The 20,111-nt window shown below is 37.2% G+C and overlaps 1 protein-coding gene across 1 annotated transcript; it reads right to left on the minus strand.

The window, feature by feature from the left end:
- Positions 1–447: 447 nt before the first annotated feature.
- map3k12 (mitogen-activated protein kinase kinase kinase 12) lies at positions 448–19,341 on the minus strand. Its single transcript, XM_053624762.1, has 13 exons — positions 18,808–19,341; positions 17,584–17,767; positions 16,068–16,259; positions 12,393–12,551; positions 12,019–12,177; positions 10,670–10,778; positions 10,406–10,515; positions 9,744–9,860; positions 9,099–9,218; positions 5,997–6,675; positions 5,018–5,085; positions 3,142–3,427; positions 448–1,746 (listed from the first exon to the last, which is right to left on the minus strand). The coding sequence occupies exons 1-13, from the start codon at positions 19,220–19,222 to the stop codon at positions 1,630–1,632; spliced, it is 2,715 nt and encodes a 904-aa protein (XP_053480737.1). The 5' UTR covers positions 19,223–19,341; the 3' UTR covers positions 448–1,629.
- Positions 19,342–20,111: the final 770 nt, after the last annotated feature.

A 20,111-nucleotide genomic window follows, 5' to 3' on the forward strand; every position in this document is an offset into this window, starting at 1 on the left:
GTTAATTATTTCTTTTAGGAATAACTTCAGCTAAGTTATATAACTTCAACTGATCCATGGATTAAAGAGAGAAGTGCAGTAGCCAGGCACTCTGATGAAAGTTTTCATTTAAGCAAACAATGGGCCTCATTTATCAAGTTAGATGCAAACAATTTAGTTGCAAATTGTTCAAAAGTACATTTATACTAGTAAAGTTGTGTCAGTGAAAATACAGTTAGTTTCGAAAAACTCCTGAGTTTGTGTAAATTTATGTGTAAGGAGGCACACTAATCTGAACCTCGACTGATATACTTCAAATCATACAACTGGCATGAGGTTTTTTTTAAACAGACTATGCTCTGTAGTTTAAATAGCCAATTTATTTCACTTGCACAAATATCTGTGAAACTTGTTTCTTTTATATTAATAACTTTTAATGAAAATCAAATATATGAAGACATAATATATTTTATACATAAATTAAGACAAATAAGACAAGTCACTCAATTAGGACAAAATAATGGCACCCTAGGATAAGAGGAAGACTGTCAGTGAGTCTGTGCCTGTGGAAGGCAATGCGCTGCATTGGCCGAGCTGCATTACTGGAAGGAGGTGCACTTTCAACATTTGGCCATCATTTTGTCATTCAGCCCTCTGTGACCTTTGCCTTTCATGGAGTTTTGTAGACATCACTAAATGTAAATTAGCTGTGCCATCAACGAGCCTGGCAATTTATGGGTGATTGGCATTTATCAACAAGTGCACATGAACAGAAAAAGAAAATCCGCCCTACGGAACCTTTTCTTTTATCTGTCAGGAATTTTCAGCTTGGCCTACGAAAACTTTTACACACAACTTTATTAATGATTGATAAATGAGTCCCAAAGTCTACTCCTGTATAAGACATCATATTTCTCTTCAATTCCCACACCAACCCTACAGAGTAGCGGTTTGAATTAACGTGTACGTCGCTATTGAATCTTGGTGGTTGAAATGAAGCCGTAGTTATTTTAGACAAGAATAGACATGTATATTGGATGTAGACTGGAGGGTGACAGTATGTGTTGTTTTAAAGCCTCCAGATAATAAGAATCAGCACCTTTCATAATCGTTATCTATGGAAAAGTGTGTAGCCCTATTTTTTGTTGAAGACATAAATGAGTTCAAGTATAATAGGTATATGTAAGTACACTACAGGTAAGACTGTAATATATTTCAAGCTTTATGAGTATGTGTTGGAGCTGATTAGTAAAAGATAGGAACACCTGTAACCTTGAACTTGCTTTGAGTAACCAAATTCAAATTATTCAGGGAATTATTTCAAATTATATTGATATGAGAGCCATGTACAAAGAATGGGGCCCTGATCTTTGGAATCTCAGTGACATCATGACCAGCTTGTGAAAGTATGTTCTTAAAGTGACTAATATTTGCTTTTTTTTCTCCATTAATCAATTGATTCTGCATCACCAGTTTGTTACAGGCCCAAAGATAGGCAATTTCATGGTGTTTGTGTAAAAGTGTATGTCTTTAATATCAGGTGTTTCAGTGAGACTACAAATAAGGAAGTGTGCTGGTACGTGTTGTGGTGAACATATATACAATATGTACAAATGCACAGGGCTGGGTGTTTGTGTATGCACATGTTTGTTAGTTCTGAGGACCCTGACCCCAGCCTCCTGCACTTGGGGGGCGACTTGGTTCTCCACTCCCCGACTGGTCTAGCTCGGCACTGTCACAATCCGAATCTTCACACAACGCCCGGGTCTGGGGGAGACACAGAGATGATTTAAAACCATTTGCATTATGTATTTCTTGTCATTTCTACTGTTTGCTGTCATTTTTCATTAACAGTAATGTTTAAGGCTAAGAAAACAAAAGAAGGTCTGTACTATAATGTGTAACTAGTAACCAATAGAATTATGGTTTGTTTACGTTGTTTAATCATGGCATGTTACAAATGTTACAAATATTATATTATACTATACCTTAATAATCATGTCAGTTTCCATATCTGTCAGTTTTTGCAGGACAGTTTATTATACTGCAGGAAAGTCAGCATTCGTTATAATATTAATGTGGTCTGCTTCTGATTGTTTGAGAGTACTGTAGCTCAGACATCAGAATGAATTAACATGTGGCCTCGTGTTTGTTCATACTACAAAATAATTAGTATTAAAATTTGCATATTGCAGTCAAATTAATTCATGAATTAATGGTTTCCTGAGGTTTATATTTTTCATTTCTTACCACTTCAGGTATGTTTAATTTTGCATTTACAGTAAACAAAGTTTATTGACATCTTTCATATACAAATTATTATTAGTATATATATATATATATATATATATATATATATATATATATATATATATATATATATATATATATATATATATATATATGTGTGTGTGTGTGTGTGTGTGTGTGTGTGTGTGTGTGTGGTTAGCATTTCTAACTAGGTAAAGCTGCAGCTTTGGCAAGCATTATTAGAACTACAAATGGAATCGTGTGCTATGGCCAGATGCGACCATGCTCAGATGTTTTTGCCGTGAACACCATTAGCATGTTTAAAGATACTGAGGACTGCATACAAGGACAAAGCATCTGATTTCCACTGTGAAATATGGCGGTGGATAATTGACGGTTTGGTGATCTTCTGCATACATGGCTTCATGTGAAGGTCGATGGCTTCATGAATTCTGCCAAATTCCAGGATAATTTAACACAAAACTTGGTTTCGTCTGTCAGCAGGTTAAGACTTATTGTAAAAGGGAACTTAGCACAAGATAAAACTCTAACACTTCCAAATCAACACAGAAATGGAGTTGCTGGAAATGTTTTTGCAACGTGCACTCCAGCCTGTTTCCAGTTTTCTGCCTGAACCTTTGTACTTCTTGTTGTTTGATTAAACTGCCATACCTGCACTTGCTTCTGTCCTGCGCCTACATTACGTGACACACGTGCTGCATTTTAGGCATTTTAGGCATCAAGGGACATGAAACCCTTGTAGTGTAACAGATTAAGTGACTCATGAGTTACTTTCTAAAAGGGTTTTCCTGAAATTTAAAACTAATGATGATCACATCATGAAGAAGTCATAATTACATGTACTTCATCTTGAGATCATTCATACTTTGTGTGTGGAACTAGAATTTTTACCTCCAAAATGTTTTGTTCCAGATCAAAATTTGCTCTCTCCTGTTCAAGAGCAGCAGCCTCCCTCTCTGAGATTGCAGGGTCTGTGATGTCAGCAGGGATCTCAGAGCCCTGTGAGATGAGGTCATCACTTCGATCGTCCAGCCGCTCATCGGTATTGGTGCTGACCACATCTGGTGTGCCGCTGTGAGAGTGGTCAGTGGTATGGCCTTCCTCTCCATCAGAGACAGACAAATTCTCTGAGCTGAAGGTGGATACAGACTGGCACTTGGATATACTAGTTGGCCGTCTGAAAATTAAGGCAGACATATCAGTAACCTGCTCATTAAAAAATCTGACATCAGAATGTTAAGATAATATAGTACTTTTACTCTGGATTAAATGTGTTCCTTACACAAGAGAACCCACATAATGTAAATTTGTACAGATTCCACCAGAATTATTGGCATAATTACTGGAATGATTGTATGAAATAAACATTACATACAGTAATTCCCATTTTCTACTCAATAAGCAAAACTTTTAGGGATGCACCGAAATGAAAATTCTTGGCCGAAGCCGAAACCGAATATAATGAAAAACTTGGCCGGAGGCCGAATACCGATGTCACGAGTTCCCCTTTAAGCAGCGCGCTGTGGAGCATGTGAGCGCGCGTGCACGAGCAGGTGCGCGAGCACCTGCTTTTCCCTTGTTGACAATCGTGACATTTCGACATGTGCATTTGTTTATGTTTCTGTTATGTCTCCTCCCCTTTGGATTTACCTGTCTGTGCCTCTCTTAAATAAAACTGTTCATACTGCACTTGCATCCGTCATATCTCCGTTACGTCACGATACGTGACAACCGAACACGTTTTTTCGCGTTTTTTCCATTTATTTTGCCATTTTTTTCACCACTGCATAAATTAAATAGTCAAAATGTGCTTTTTACTATTTTGTCTTGCTTTTCAAAGAAAAAAGCAATTACAAAAACTACAATTTCAAAATATTTATTTAACACTGAACATTTTTTTTCATTCCAGCAGGCATAGGCTACCAACAAGGCACAACTTTAAATAAATAAATGAGTAAAATAAAAATATTTTTATGTGGCCATCTTTGAGCCCCCCTGAAATAGCCTATGTTATGCCTATAACTGACTGCTGAAAGAATGGAACACTCTGTAGCCTATAACAAAACGTGCATTAAAAAGTGCATTGACAAGAGTGCAAAAAATGGTTCTATTCGGTTATATACGGCTGATTATATTGGGGATATATGCCACTCGCGTCCCTGTACACCTTGGGGAGTATTATAGTAGATATAGTATAGTTAGATACGTTGTTAATGTTATGTTCCTTGATAGGTTTAGTTAGTTTAAACTATAGATTACTTCATTTAGTCCGCACTGGTTTTTCCGCTCCCAGTCCACAGTACTAGTTCATGTTTCTTGTTTTGTGTTTTGACCCTGTTATCTGTGACCGTGACTTTGATTCCTGCTTTTCCCCGTTTATGCCTGTTTGCCGATCGCCCGACCCTTTGCCTGTCTTGACGAACATTCAGTGCATCCCTAAAATCTATTTATCTTTGTACTGATAACAACATGAACCTTTATGTGCTTTGCTCAATTTCTTCAGTGAATATGAAAATAATTACATTTAAAGAAAAATCTGCATTACAGCGATCACATAATCAAATTATGTTAAAGCCATTTTAGCTTCAGAGTAACAAGGTGAGAAACAGTGATCCTTTACAAGGATGTTTTACGTTTTACGTTTTACATTCTATATTCTTTAAAACTGCCCACCTAGCTTTCTTAGGTCTTTTTTTTATCACAAATTTATCTCCCTTATAATATCTAGTGTTTTCACCTACAAATCCATAAATATACTTTCACTTACCGTCTCCTTGGTAGTTCCACTTCACTATCTACTTCTCCCTCCTCTTCCTCTGAAGACACACCACGACGCTGTGTGACACAACGTACACAGATTTACATACAGTGCCCTCCACTATTATTGGCACCCTTGGTAAATATGAGCAAAAAAAGGCTGTGTGTCTTTTTTGTTTACCCTTTTGATATTTTGTTAAAAAAATTCACAAAAATACAAAAAAAGAACAAAAAGATCTTTGTTAAATATATGTCTGCAACAATTATAGGCACCCTTTTAGTAATACTTTGTACTACCTCCCTTTGGCCACTCGAACCGTCCTCTTCACAGTGCATTGGGACAATATAGACACACGTCCAATTGCAGGTTGATTCATAACATTTCCAGTTGACTGGAACTTCTTCATTATTGCCCTGATAGTGGAAATGGGCATTTTCAATGCTTGTGCTTTTTTCTTATAGCCACTTCCCATTTTGTGAAGCTCAACAACCTTTTGTCGCATATCACAGCTATATTCCTTGGTCTTACCCATTATTATGAATGACTAAGGGAATTTGGCTTATGCGTTACCTCATATTTATACCCCTTGTGAAACAGGAACTCGTGGTTAAACAATTTCCTGTTCCTAGTCACCCAGGTGTACTAAAAAAATTAAAATATCAATGGGAATACTTCAAATATATTTTTCTCATATGAATTCATAGGGGTGCCAATAACTGTTGCACATCTATATTTAACCTTTTTTTTTTATAAACCTGTGTTGTGTTTGCAATTGTTTGACATCCATAAGAGCAGAGTATTTTTGTGATTCTTAAAAAAACAAAAGATCAAAAGATTAAAATAAGTTTTTCATAGACTTATTTGCTCATATTTACCAAGGGTGCCAATATTAGTGGAGGGCATTGTATACTTCATTGCATTTCAGCTGATTAGTAATATTACCAGATACTTACACATGTGTGAGAAAGAGTGAGAGGGAATGACAGACCTGCTTGCGTGTGATAGCTGCTCTGTAAAGTATAGCTGATGGAGTCAAATGACTACCACTGGCTCCCCTCGGCAATCGTACTGCCCCGGCTCCTTCCTCCCTTTCCTCCCCCAGAGTGTGTCCCCGTCCCACAGCCACACCTCTTGCGCAGCAGGGTGAATCAGGACTGCTTGAGAATGGGAGTGAAGCTGCGTCCTCGCTTGCTGTGTCGCTTCGTGGAGGAGTTTCATCCAATCCCACAGTGGCTTCTGCCACACCTCGGACTCCGCTAACAAGCCCTTCACACACACTCAGACTGCCAGCCCCACCACTGGCTCCGCCTTCAGCTCCATGGGTGGAGCAAAGCAGGTCTGGGCTAGAGGACGACAGTTTTAGTGGAGGAGCTTCCAGCTGGCTTCCTCTTGAAGCAGTACTCGCTGTCTGATCAGTTTCTGGAGTGCCACTGGGTGCTGCAGTGCCCAATGTGGGCGTTTCTCTCTCTCTGGTGGAGGTACCAGTGGAGTGTTTGGGCCCCGAGAGATCACCACTGCTGCCTCGGCCCCCCCTGCGATGTCGTGTTTTAACCCTCCGGGCACGACTTGGTGAAGTGGACGTCCGGTTGGCACAAGAAGGAACTGTCACTTGCACCACACCAGGGTCCATTTTAGGGAGAATGACCTCTGATCTTAGGAGGTCAGGTCTGTTTATAGAAACATGAAGAGACGTTTACACAATTTTTTTTACACAAATTAATTACATTATGCAAGTCCAAAAATTTTGAGGGTTAGGCACAAAGTACTGATTTTATCTGATGTGTGTGGGTGTGTGTGGAACTTTTTAAATCTCACTCCTGCAGACAGTTTGACCTCTCCTGCCCACTCCATAATCCAGGGACAAAGAACAACTACATGTACTCACCTGTTATATATTTTTGGCTCTGTTTCTCAAAGTATAAAACAATTCCCAATTTAAACTAAACCAATCATAATTCAGAGAAGCATTTACTAAAGATGAATGAATGGACCCAGTAAATGTGCACGTTAGCAGACAATGTACAATATGTTCCAATAGGTTACAATATATTAATGAATGTGGCCTTTCTTATTTCCACAAGCTTCATAACTGATCAACCACTCCCGACTGCCTGTTCCCATGACTTAGCTGTTTTGACAGGATTTCTGTAAAGCTGCTTTGTGACCATGTCTAATTTTAAAGTGCTATACAAATAAAGTTGAATTGAACCAAATATTACTAAGGTCAGTCACTAATTTTGCTCATAGATCAAAATGTCCCAAAGAATATTTTCTTGTTCACTAAGAAATTGAGGCAATGAAATAAAGTTTCATGTTGGAAAAAAAAAAAATCATTTTATGAAGCAGGATATGAAAATATTTATTCATAAATATTCTGGAAGAGTGTTTACAAAATTTGCCTTTCGTAAAAATCCTGTCAGTCTGTAAAAAACGTTTGTTATGAGAGCTCAAGAGTTTGTGTAAGGTTTCTGCATTTGTATATATGGTTTATGCTGTCAAGTTTAAACTTGCTTATTTATTTCAGTTGTGCACATAACTACAAACATTTTGTGAAACTCGTCATTTCATAATAGGACAAATAAGACTAAAATTTAGAGACAAGATTTTTTTCAGAGGGCTGGCTTATAAATTGGTTCCATTTACCTCAACATCTTCTTTTCATGCTGTGCAACACTTATGACCCAGCACTATTTCAACCGACAAAACAATCCTGTGCCATTCCTGTGCTGTGTCAGTGCTTAGATTTTGAGTATTGGCATGTTTCCAAACGCGATAAGTGACCGATCTGGTTTGTCTCAGCCTACAGTCAGCTGTATACCCCCTAATGTGCTGTGTGCCATTATCAGGCTTCTTCCTAAATACTGTACATCAGGTTTCCCTCTTGCTTATCCCAGCATTTAATGGGGCTGCATTGGTGCATGAGAGGCCAAAGAGCACTTAAAACAGTCAAACACAACAGCTTCCCTGTGTGATGTGCTTGTGCCCATGATCACCTGGGTACAGTGTAGATCTTTTTGCTCCATTTTCTTTTTCCTCTCACTTAATTCACACCTAATTTCAGATTTTGGCCTTGTCAGGTGCTGTTACACTACTTTTGTTACATGTTTTGTTACACTGATTTTATGGAGTTTTTGTGAACATCAATACATGCAATTCAGCCATGAAATCTTTTTTGTAATTAATGTGTGCCATTTATCAATGCATGCACAGGAATACATAGCACCATAAATTGTAGGCCCTGGTTCCCTCAACAAGAAGCCAATAGGATTTTTCCATTGGCTTTTGGATTATTGCAGAAAATAAACTCTGTGACCAACAAAGGTTTATGATACACATTTTGTTCATCAAGATAAAACAACTTTTATGAATTTTGAAGCCTAAACACAATCACCAGAAGTAAAAAGCTAAAGTTAGGTTATAAACGAACTACACTACAGTCGCATGAGTTCAGCATCACCGCCGCTATGCTTTATAGCAGAAAAAAATGCTACTGGAAAATACTATAAATGTATTATTATTTATAGTTAAATATAGCAATTTATTTGACTATAAATAAATTTACAAGTTGGAAAGTTTGAGTTGGAAAATTTGCAAGAGCGTGAGTATAAACACAACAAGGCTGTAGTAGAGGAGTTTTCCTGTTTGGCGTGATGACGCTTAATATCCCCGACAACCTCTGTAGTCCTATTTATCCACTTGTTAGCAACCACCTTTTTCAAGACATGTGAAAGCTTAACAAAATCACGAGTGGGGTATTACTGATGTATTTTATGTCGTAGAATAAAATGTGAAAATACCTTGAGCTTGTGTTAGACACAGACCTTATTTCAGGCAATTAACCATAAACCCATTTTAAAAACCCCTCTGACTTCGGGACACTGGATCCGTAAGTGTAAAAATGCTAACTCATTTCTGGGTTTTAGGACTTATTTTTACAGCACTCTATTGTTTGTATTGTGCCACTCAAGGTGGGTCAAACTGTTCAAATTGGAAACTTCAATTGTCATCAAATATACAAAACTCAAAGACACGTAAGGCACAACATGTCTCAGAAAAGCAAAGACAACCCTCTACTTACAGCAACACTCACCTCTTGCCATGCGAAGGAAGCTTTTGGGGTACATTCCTCTTCTTAATGAGTTTGTCCACTGTGTTTGAAGAATGGTGTTTGAACAGCCCAGGATATTTCTTATCCAGGCACTGCTCCCTTCTGTAAACACAATTGTGTTTTTTTTTATTTATTGGGAGAAAATTCTTGAACCATATGTTTGAACCATACCAGGATATTTATTACTGTTACTTAACAGAAGTATTTTCTCAGCTACCATTAAATTATTATTACTGTTTCTCAGAAACCATCATGCATGCAATCATTTGAGTTAGAAAAGTACTACATTTGGTACTTTTTTACATAACATTATGGTACTGTGGTATATGATCAATTTGTATTATGAGACATCAGGCAGTACACCAAACATTACGAAATGTGTTTATTTTCATTTTGTTTGTGTGTACTCACAGAAGATAGTGCTGGAGATATAGTAATTCATTTGTTAAGTAATTTGAAAGGGAACTGAATAAAATAAGGGATTTGTCATTTTAACTATATACCATACATATCCAAAATGACCTAATTAATGTTCCATATTATGTATATTACATGAAGTCAACTCTATACTTAATATAGGATCCGTAAATAAATATTGCGTGTGTGTGTGTGTGTGTTTTCTTTTACCTAAGCAGTTCTTTTTCTTTCAGCTCTAGCTGTAGCATGACAGCACTCAGTTCCATGTAAAGGTTGTTGGCTCTTTCCAGCTTCCTCTCATAATGCTCTCTGATGTCAAGGGCATGCCTGTTTGAAACACGTTTGAAATTCTGTTTTGAAGTTTTCCACAATGTTTCAGTTGAGCATTTGTTCAAAAATAATAGCTTACAGTTCTATTTATTTCCAAAAATGGAGGATTGGAAATGAACCCCTCATACAAGGTATTTCTCAGGAATACAGTCGTGGCCCACTTAGAAACAGGAGAACCCAGAGGAAGCTCTCATGGACATGAGGAGAACCTGTGAAACTCCATACAGACAGTAACCCGAGCTCACTGTGCCACCCATCCAATTCAATAATACTGATATTCCAACTACAACCACCAAATCTATCATGTAGTTTTAGAGTTTTTACTTTGGCATTCTATATTGTTCGCATATTCAATATTTTAGTCTTTCATAAGTATGTCATAGATAGCTAGGTGTTTTCTTTTCTTTTCTGTCCTATGACTGAAAAGAAAAAAAAAAATCACATGCCTGATTCCACAATAAACATAATATCTCGACAGCAGTGATAAAATGGAATAGGATTTTTGAAATGAAGTCTATGTTTGTTGTTGCCATGGCACTGACCTGAGCTCTTCACGGCGACGGTTAATGAGCTCCTCATCCAGTCGGTGCAGACATGTTCCCTCAGACTTTATCTTCTCAAAATGTTGTTTTACCTCCTCACGCCATTCAGCCTACCCCCACCAAGCACACAAAACCCATGTACACAGCCATGTATACAACAAGGCAGATGCAGCGATGCAGAAAAGATACTGCATCTAACATGTCTGACACAGTATTTTTGTTCTAACTGAAACAGCCATATTTATGTCTGCATAGGTGTGTTACCTGTGATTTGAAGTAGGTCTCCTGTGGGGTGGATAGCACATCAGCAGAGGCAATATCCAGGTGTAGCAGAATCTGTCTGAATGATGGCCTATTTCTGGGCTTGCAATTCCTGCACACAAATCCCCATTAGCATAGACTTCACTTTGATTTTTGATTTTATTTACACTCTTGCTGCTGGATCAATGTTCAACTGTGTCAAGTGTGTAGATAGGGCTTAGAGATTTTAAGTTATGTGAACTCTGATGGCTCTGTGAGGTTATGCTCGTGATGCACTGGCAACATTTTACCAAAAACTTTTCTGCCTTTTACTTGTTTAATTGTTCTGCCTTTTAAAACAACTTTTTTTTAGGTTGAAAAAGTAGATAAATTTTTGTTTAAAACAGGGATGAACAAATTTTTAATATGTGTGTAAATTAAAAGTCTTGCTTGGGAAAAAAATTCTCAAGTAACACTCAAAAATGGATCAGATTTACAATTTGTCATAGTCTGTAAGCTAAAAGTTAACTAGGCAGCAATTGGCAAGCAATAGCCAGCTGAATAGTTAATGTACAGTAGAGGCCATTTATTAAATATTTCCATTTTTTTCTAGTAACTGCATTCTAAATTTTATTCAATTAAAATTCTTAAAATGACCATAAATTGATGTTTTTAAAAAATAACATTTTAAAAGACGAGATCGCTATGGTTACTGAAAAGTTGTGTTGTCATAATTAAGCAAAATTAATCACATGAGCAAGACTGCTGTTGTACTGAATATCAGCACAGCACAGCAAAGCAAAAGTGTGATATTGCATTTATACAACAGTTCTATGAACCAGAAATTAATATCGAGTAACTGACATTTCAGACACGATAAGGCCAAATCCAAATATTTTGGTCATTTTTGCCCTGTCAACGAAAATAGTTCCCAAAGAAGCCACAGTTGGATGGAGCATTGCATGTTGCCATGTCAATGCATAGAATGACTGATGGTCCGTAGTAAATGTAGTATATTAATTAGTAGCACTAAATTTCAGCACTCTTGGAATGCTACTTGTCCGATCTAATTAGTGGACCAGAACTAACTGTTGTATAATTTAGTTTATTTGGAGTTGGTCATTATTCCAGTCTCTGAATTCCTCCCAACATTGCCTTTCAGGTCTCTGTAACAATTACACAAGGTGTGTCAGTCATTCATATAGCTATTAACAAAACTACATGCCTTTTTGTTAAGAAGGAGAAAGGGGCTAATTTAATAGTCCATTTCATTTAGAGAATCACAGGATCCAGAATCAGTCAATGGAGATTACAGGACATTAATCAGATTTCCGTAACTCTTGGATGTTCTGTATTACTTATATTACACTCACCAGCATTGTTTTAAGAGGATCTTAAAACCATCAGGGCAGCTTTCTGGCAGAGGCAGTTGCAGGCTGTTGTTGCCCACGCCCCAGATAATAGCTGAAGAGTCCACATCTTTGTAGGGGATTTCACCTGTGAGCATCTCCCAGAGAACCACCCCAAATGACCTGGTGAAAACAGTGAAAAGAAATAGAGATGAAAAGTAGGGCATATGGTATGGGCGGATGCATATCCTGAATGTACTAATTTACTCACTCAGTCGCTCAATGACTATTGAAATATAGAATCATTCATCCCACTCCATCATTCACTATCACACTAATTAATTCACTCACACTCACTCAGTCATATTCAGGAAAAGAAAAGTGACAAAAATGCGCACCATATGTCCACTTTCTCTGAGACGGGTTCATTTCTTATGACTTCCGGTGCCATCCAAGCCACGGTGCCGGCAAAGGACATTTTTGTGCTCTTATCTCGCAACTCCTTTGACGTGCCAAAATCTGAGATCTTCACCAGGTCATCATGGGTAATCAGCATACTAACAGTAGGGAAACCAGAGAAGATAGAATGTGAGCAAATCTTGTGTAGAATATATTTTTGATTGCTCCTGCCTTGTCAAACATAGACATTGACCAGGAACCATGTACCAGGAAATGTGTGTGTAATTGTCTTCATGAATAATAAAGCGCAACCCAATATACTTGGAGTTTATAAATCAGTGTTTCTACACATCACTACATGTTACAGTATTAATAACTATATGACAGATAGGGTACTATTTTTTACACTGTTCTGTTACATGCTGGACATTTTGGTAAATAGGAATCTGGTGTTTCAGCCACCAAGTTCCTCCACTTTTCACTTGCTTTCACTGACAGATTCACACTCTTTACAATGATCATTTATCTACTTCTTACGCTGAAATGAAGTGTTAATATTTTGTTTCATTGTGTAACATTCAGTTGCCAGAGACAGGTCAGAAATGGATGTGCACACTCAAAATATTTGTATTGTTATATATATATATACACATACACACACACACATACACACACACCATGGTCAGAATACTCAATGGCTGGAAGTATACTGTAATTAAACTCACAGCTTCATTATTAGTATAGATGCGGCACAGACACAGGTAATTTGCACACACACAAGCACAAACTCTCTCTCTCTCTCTCTCTCTCTAAAAACTATTTATTAGAAGTCATTTAAATAAATGTAATCTTATTGCACTACTTTATCTCTGTGTATGATTTAGAGCGGGCAGAATTCATAATTTAACAACCTGTATATAAAATAACTAATGAAAATTAACTGTTATTTCTATCCTTTCAATCCTCTCACTGCAAAAATCAATGACAGCTTTAACTTGTCAATGCTGGCAAGTGACCATGGTATAAGTGGGATAATCCATGGCTAGGTGTGCATTACTTGATTTTAATGCACTCTGCAGAGGCAAAGAGGAGGTCCTTTGCCTCCATGTCATGCATTAAAATCACATATATCATATATACACAGAGGTGGGTAGTAACGCACTACATTTACTTCGTTACATATACTTGAGTAACTTTTTGAAAAAAATTTACTTTTAAGAGAAGGTTTAACTGGCCATATTTTACTCTTACTCAAGTTCATTTTTAATCACAGAAATGTTCTTTTACTTCATTACATTCGGAAGCATTCCTCCGTTACTGTTAAATGTTAATGAATACATGTAGTTTTAATAATTAGTTTATATCACGTATAATGAGGTCACGAATCTCACGATACGCTGCATTCGTCTGAATGCAGGCGCAACAACCGCTCACTCTTTTAGCGGCTCAGTCTGACCAAAGAGGGGGGAGAGGTGACGTGTTGGTGGAGGAAGGACACACACACACAGACACACACACACACACACATACACACACACACACACATACTAACACACACAAACTCTCACTCTCTCTCTCTCTACACACACTTTGTCTTCTGTTCTGTTCCATAGTCTGCTCTTTTGTTCTCTGTTGTCTTGTTTAAATGCAGATGCTGACAAGTTTTATGTTGTGAAGATAAAGACAGTCAACTGTTGGGAAAATGTTTGTTTTTTTGCAGTGTGTGTGTGTGTGTGTGTGTGTGTGTGGGTGTGTGTGTGGGTGTGTGTGTATGTGTATGTGTATGTGAAAGAGAGATATTGTGTTGAAAATGACAAGTTGTGTGTTGTACCATCACATGACTGGGATATGCTGCTTTATCTTGAAACCAGATTTTATATCATATAAACAGAAAAGACTTTCAAGAAGAGGTGTGACTTACAGTTCTCCATGTAGTCAGAGATTCAGGATTTTCCCTTCTTTTTAATCAGATCTGAAGTAATTAGTAACTTGCTTCTTGAGTAGTCTTCTCATTGGATACTTAATTACTCTTACTCAAGTAATTATTAACATTATATATACAGTGGGGGAAATAAGTATTGAACGCGTCAACATTTTCTTTTTTTGTAAATATATTTCCAATGAGACTATTCACATGAAATTTTCACCAGACATTAGTATTAACTCAAGAAATCCACACATATAAATAAATCCAAACATTAAAGTCCATAAATAAAGTTATGTGTAATAAAGAGAAATGACACAGGAAAAAAGTATTGAACACGCTAACTGAAATTTATTTAATACTTAGTGGAGAAGTCTTTGTTTGTAACGACAGCTTCAAGACGCTTCCTGTATGAAGAAATTAATCAGCCTCAGTATTCAGGTGTGATTTTGGCCCATTCTTCGAAACATATTGTCTTTAAATCTTTTTCAATTGGATTCAAGTCAGGTGATTGACTGGGCCATTCTAACGCCTTGATTATTTTTTATCTGAAACCAATTGAGAGTTTCTTTTGCTGTATGTTTTGGATCGTTGTCCTGCTGCAAGGTCCACCCACATCTCATCTTCATCATTCTGGTGGATGGCAGCAGATTCTTCTCAAGAATCTCCTAGTAAAGGGTCCGTTCATCGTTCCTTCAATTATATGAAGTCTGTTGGTATAGTGTTTTTAGGGTGATGTGCAGTGCCATTTCTTCTCCATACATGGTGTGTAGCATGACATCCAAAAAGTAAAATTTTGCTCTCGTCTGACCAGACTACACTCTCCCAGTATTTAATAGGCTTGTCCAAATGAGTTGTAGCAAAGTTTAAACAAGCTTTGACATGCCTTTTCTTTAGTAATGGAGTCTTGCGAGGTGAGCGTGAGCAGTAGAGTGCATTGCCTATTGTTTTCTCTGTGATGATGGCACCTGCTGCCTCCAAGTGTTTCTGGAGTGCTTTTCCATCACCATGTTTTGCAACAATAAGGATGCAAAGGTCTTGGGAGAGTTCTTTGCTTTTACCATCATGACATGTTTCTTGTGTGACACCTTGCAAACGAAAAGCCTGTTTATAGACCATCAATTTACTAACCCAGCTGATATAATTTTTTTGCACAGATAGGAGGTATAATTACTTATGGATTTCAACTTGTTCCTTGCCTTACCTTGCCTTATAGAACTGCTTTTGCTTGGCATGTTCAATACTTTTTTCCTGTCATTCCACTTTACTACACATAACTTTATTTATGGACTTTAATGTTGTTAATTCTTTATATTTCCAGAGTTCTTGATTTAATACTGATGTCTGGCAAAAATTTTATGTGAACAACCTCATTGGAAATATATTTACTGAAAATTTTTTTGACGCATCCAATACTTGTTTCCCCCCACTGTATATACACAATACAATACAATACAAATACAGGTAGGCTTAAACACTGAAATAACTAAGAATTTGACTTTTGAAAAACAAAAATACAAACAAACAAACAAAAAACAGGGCCACACAGCTCAAGATTGCAACAAATATAATATTTTTTCTTTGCATTTTTCACAATACACTGTACTTCTACATGTTCTTCATCCTACCAAGCATGCACAGCATAAGGAGCACTTACAGCAGCCAACAACTGTCTGGATTTTATATGCATACTATGAAAATGCCGTGAGGTTTGGCATAAATAACTTAAGCAACAATATACAGAACTTACTTAGGTGATTTGAGGTCTCTGTGAATGATCTTGTGCAGGTGAAGGTAGTTCATGCCGCCTGCGATACCCATGGCCCAGTCAACGAGCAGTGATGGTGTGATCTTTCTCCCTGCTCTCAAAACCTCATACAGCTGCCCCTGTGCACAGTACTCCATGATTATGCAGTAACATGGAGCTTGTGTGCACACACCCCTAAAACACAGGCACAAACACATACGTACTAATAAAAAACATGCAAAGCATTGACCAGATTTCACAGTATTTCACAACCATTTATTCACTGACAGTGAAAGCAGTTGCTCAAAATCTTGTGTAGAGGCTGCTGTTTAATGTCCACTAAGACTGTATGACTGTGCAATAACCTATTAGTATGTTTTCTGTATACTAGATACACTATACAGTACGGGTCCAAAGTCTTAGACAAACAGTATATTCTTTGATCAATGCTTTATTCTTTGATAAAAACCTAATTTTAGACACAAGATATTCTTTTCCAATACAATTTTTAATCTTATAGGAATATTTGGTTTACTGTTAAAGAGGATATTCAGTAAGACCAAAAATAATACATCTGGAATTCCATGCAGAATTACAACAGAAGCAAGTGTGACAGTCAGTGTCTACAAAAGGTTTTAAGATTTAACCTACAGTACCAGTCCATTTCCTTATAAAATTTTAAAATTGCAAAAAAAAAAAAAATGTGTACCTGACAAAACTGTTGTATTTTTAAAAGTCAAATATTGATTTGATTAGATTTTTAACGATTTACTGTCATTTATTTGATAGAGAATTTTTTTAAAGCACCTGTACTTCGCAGATGTTCTAAGACTTCTGTACTGTATTAAAAGAATATATCATTTTTAGTGTTTTGTGTATAATTCTATAATTTGTGTATCAATTTATTTAATTATGTCCCAAATGCACAAAAAAAGCCTATCATACTCCAGGACTAAGATAGAGAAACAAAAACCGCAAAATTATAATGCTCTAAGATTCAAGCAAATCATCATTGAGCTAAAACTAACACAATAATTTCTGTATTCTGAAGAGTACAACCCAAAATGTTGCCAAAGGAAAGGAGGAACATCACTGAAATACAGGCACCTATAAATGTAAAATACCATATATTTTCTTTGAATGTACAGTAAATGTTATATAAGCATCCATTCTGATTTTTTATTATTTTTATTTGTTTATGTTTTACAGCTTCTATTAATAAAAATCATTGAACAAGATTGCATATAGCATCCTAATGTTCCATATAGAATCCTACAAAGAGAGAGGTTCATTTCAGTCAAGGGTGCCATACCTTGTGTCTTGACATAGAGTGTATGTACTGTATACATACATACATACATACATACATATATATATATATATATATATATATATATATATATATATATATATATATATATATATATATATATTTAAATGTACAGAAACAAACAATACACACGACAATGACTGAGAAACTCTATGACATTTTCAACCACAATTGGATGTATTTACTTACTTGAATGTGATGATGTTGGGGTGCTTGAGCTTACGAAGGTGTTTGATCTCGGTTTCTTTGATGTCTCTCACTTTCTTCACAGCCACCTCTTCGCCATGGAACTTGCCCAGGAACACTGCTCCTTGAGCCCCACTGCCCACCCACTGTAGCTCTGAGATCTCCTCAAAAGGCACCTCCCAGGACTCTGAGGAAGTGATTTCAGAAGTTGATTTATTTACTTTGCCCAAAAATGACTAATGGAGACCATGTCTGAAGCTCAGACACAGTATGTGACTCTGAAGAAGCTTTCTCGTTTGCTTTGACTTGATGTTCTTTCCTAGGTACAGTACTGTGCAAAAGTCTTAGGTACATACAAAGAAATGCTGTAGAGCAAAGATGCCTTAAAAAATAAAGAAATTAAATATTTCTACATTAAAAAAAAAATACTATAAAGTGCAGTTATAAACAGTAACATATGAAACAAAGTCACTATTTAGTTTGATGACCCTTTGCTTTAAAAAAAAAAAAAAAAAAAAAAAGAGTCTCAGGAACACTTTCTACAGTTTTATAAGGAAATGAGCTGTAAACTTTATTGAGCATCTTGCAGAGCCAGCCATGGTTCTTCTGGAGGGGTTGACTGTTGCACTTGCTTCTTATTTTTTCAGCAAAACCCAGCAGCCTTCATTATGTTTTTTGTCTGAAAAGTGGTCTCTTACATCATATGCTGCTTTCTTTTCTGACATACAAACATTTTTCGTTATTTAATTTTGTGCTGGAAAACTAATGTTTGGTAATCTACAATGCTTACTGAACTGACCTGATAATGTAGAAGTCATAAAATAAAAATCTATAACAACGTTTGTAGTAAAAAAAAAATTGCTTGCCTAAGACTTTTGCACAGTACTGTATATAGTAATAAATGTCTGAGTCTGCATTAACTTGTTGATGGCTCTTTGAGAAACTGTATAAATGTGTAACTTGATTAACTCTAACTCTAAAAGTGTCAAGATTTTTCCATGAGAAAAAACCTACTCAAAAGATTTAGGTCCTTGAAGTCTCAGTTCCTTATTTAGTTATTTAGGTTAAGACACATAATTCAGTAGCTTAAACAAAACTAATAGGAAGAGTATGTAGTTTCAAGAGAGCAATGTAAGTCTTGACCAGCCAAAAGGTCCTGGGAGTTTAACAATTAAATTGTCTAGAAATGAGCAATTACATACATTTATGAACGTTCTTGTTACTCACCTTCCTGGGTCTGCTTGTTTTCAGTAGAGTATGCTTTGCCAATCATGGTCCACACCGGCTTCAGGCAACCAAACAGTCCCTCCAGAAAGCCTCCTCCACCTGCCTGCAGCCTAAAGCTCTCCGACTGGTTGCGCATTGCTCCCCCTTCAGCTCCACCTTCGTGCAGCTTCAGCACACTGTTGGAGAACTGTGCAGGGTCATCACTAGGAGTTGGGGTGTTGCCCCGTGTGTGGGTCCCATCCCCGACAGGATCAATAGACAATACGTTGCGCAGAACACACTGTGTGGGGGTCAGTTCGGTATCCGGGGTACATGCAGCCACATCAGAGTCTGGCCGGCGAAATGGAGCATCAGAAATTGGGGTACTGAATCCCGAAAGGGAGGGGGAGGGACACTGCTCATGGACACAAGCCATGGGCGGCTACACTCATCTAAGAAACCCCAAGATCTGGAGCCCTTAATGTTCAAATGAAAGGGCTGAAACACTGATGTTTAATGTCAAAATACCTGGAGAAAGAAATGAGATGATCAGATCGGTGACTGAAGGGACAAGAAAATACTGTTCCTGTCTTTTGTGTGAAGTTAGTTTGCAAGTTTTTCAGTACTGTCCTGTGTATTCTGTTGTGCTCTACTTGTGATTGTATTAAAACATTTTGTACATTGCTCATGTCTCATACTGTCCTCTGTACAGTGACCCTGTATTCTCTTGCATATTAAGACTTGGAGGCAGAATATTTTGTCCAACATTTTCTATATGCACTATATGACCAAAAGTATGTGAACACCTCATCATCACGACCGTATGTGGGCCTTCTCCAAACTGTTGCTATAAACTTGGAAGAACACGATTGTATGGGACGTTTTTGTATACTGTAGCATTACAATTTCCTTCACTGGAACTAAGAGGTCCAAACATGTTCCAGCATGACAATGCCATTGCACAAAGTGAGCTCCATGGAATCATGGCTTGCCAAGTTTGGCGTGGAAGAATTTGACTGGTCTCACTAATGCTCTAATGGATGAGTGAGCACAAATCCCCACAGCCATGCTCCAAAATCTAGTGGAAAGCCTTCCCGGAAGAGTGAAGGTTATTATAACAGCAAAGAGGCACTAAACATGGAATGGGATGTTCAAAAAGCACATATGAGTGTAATGGCTGGGCATCTACAAACCTTTGGCCATATAGTGTACATGATTTCATATAGTTTCATGATTGTCTCATGATAGCATTTCCCCATTGCTATTGCACCTGATTCAGGATTTGCAGAACTAGGTAAGACTTGATAATAACAAGGCATCTTAAC

Source organism: Ictalurus furcatus, chromosome 5, assembly GCF_023375685.1.
Source record: "Ictalurus furcatus strain D&B chromosome 5, Billie_1.0, whole genome shotgun sequence".
Lineage (NCBI taxonomy): Eukaryota > Metazoa > Chordata > Actinopteri > Siluriformes > Ictaluridae > Ictalurus > Ictalurus furcatus.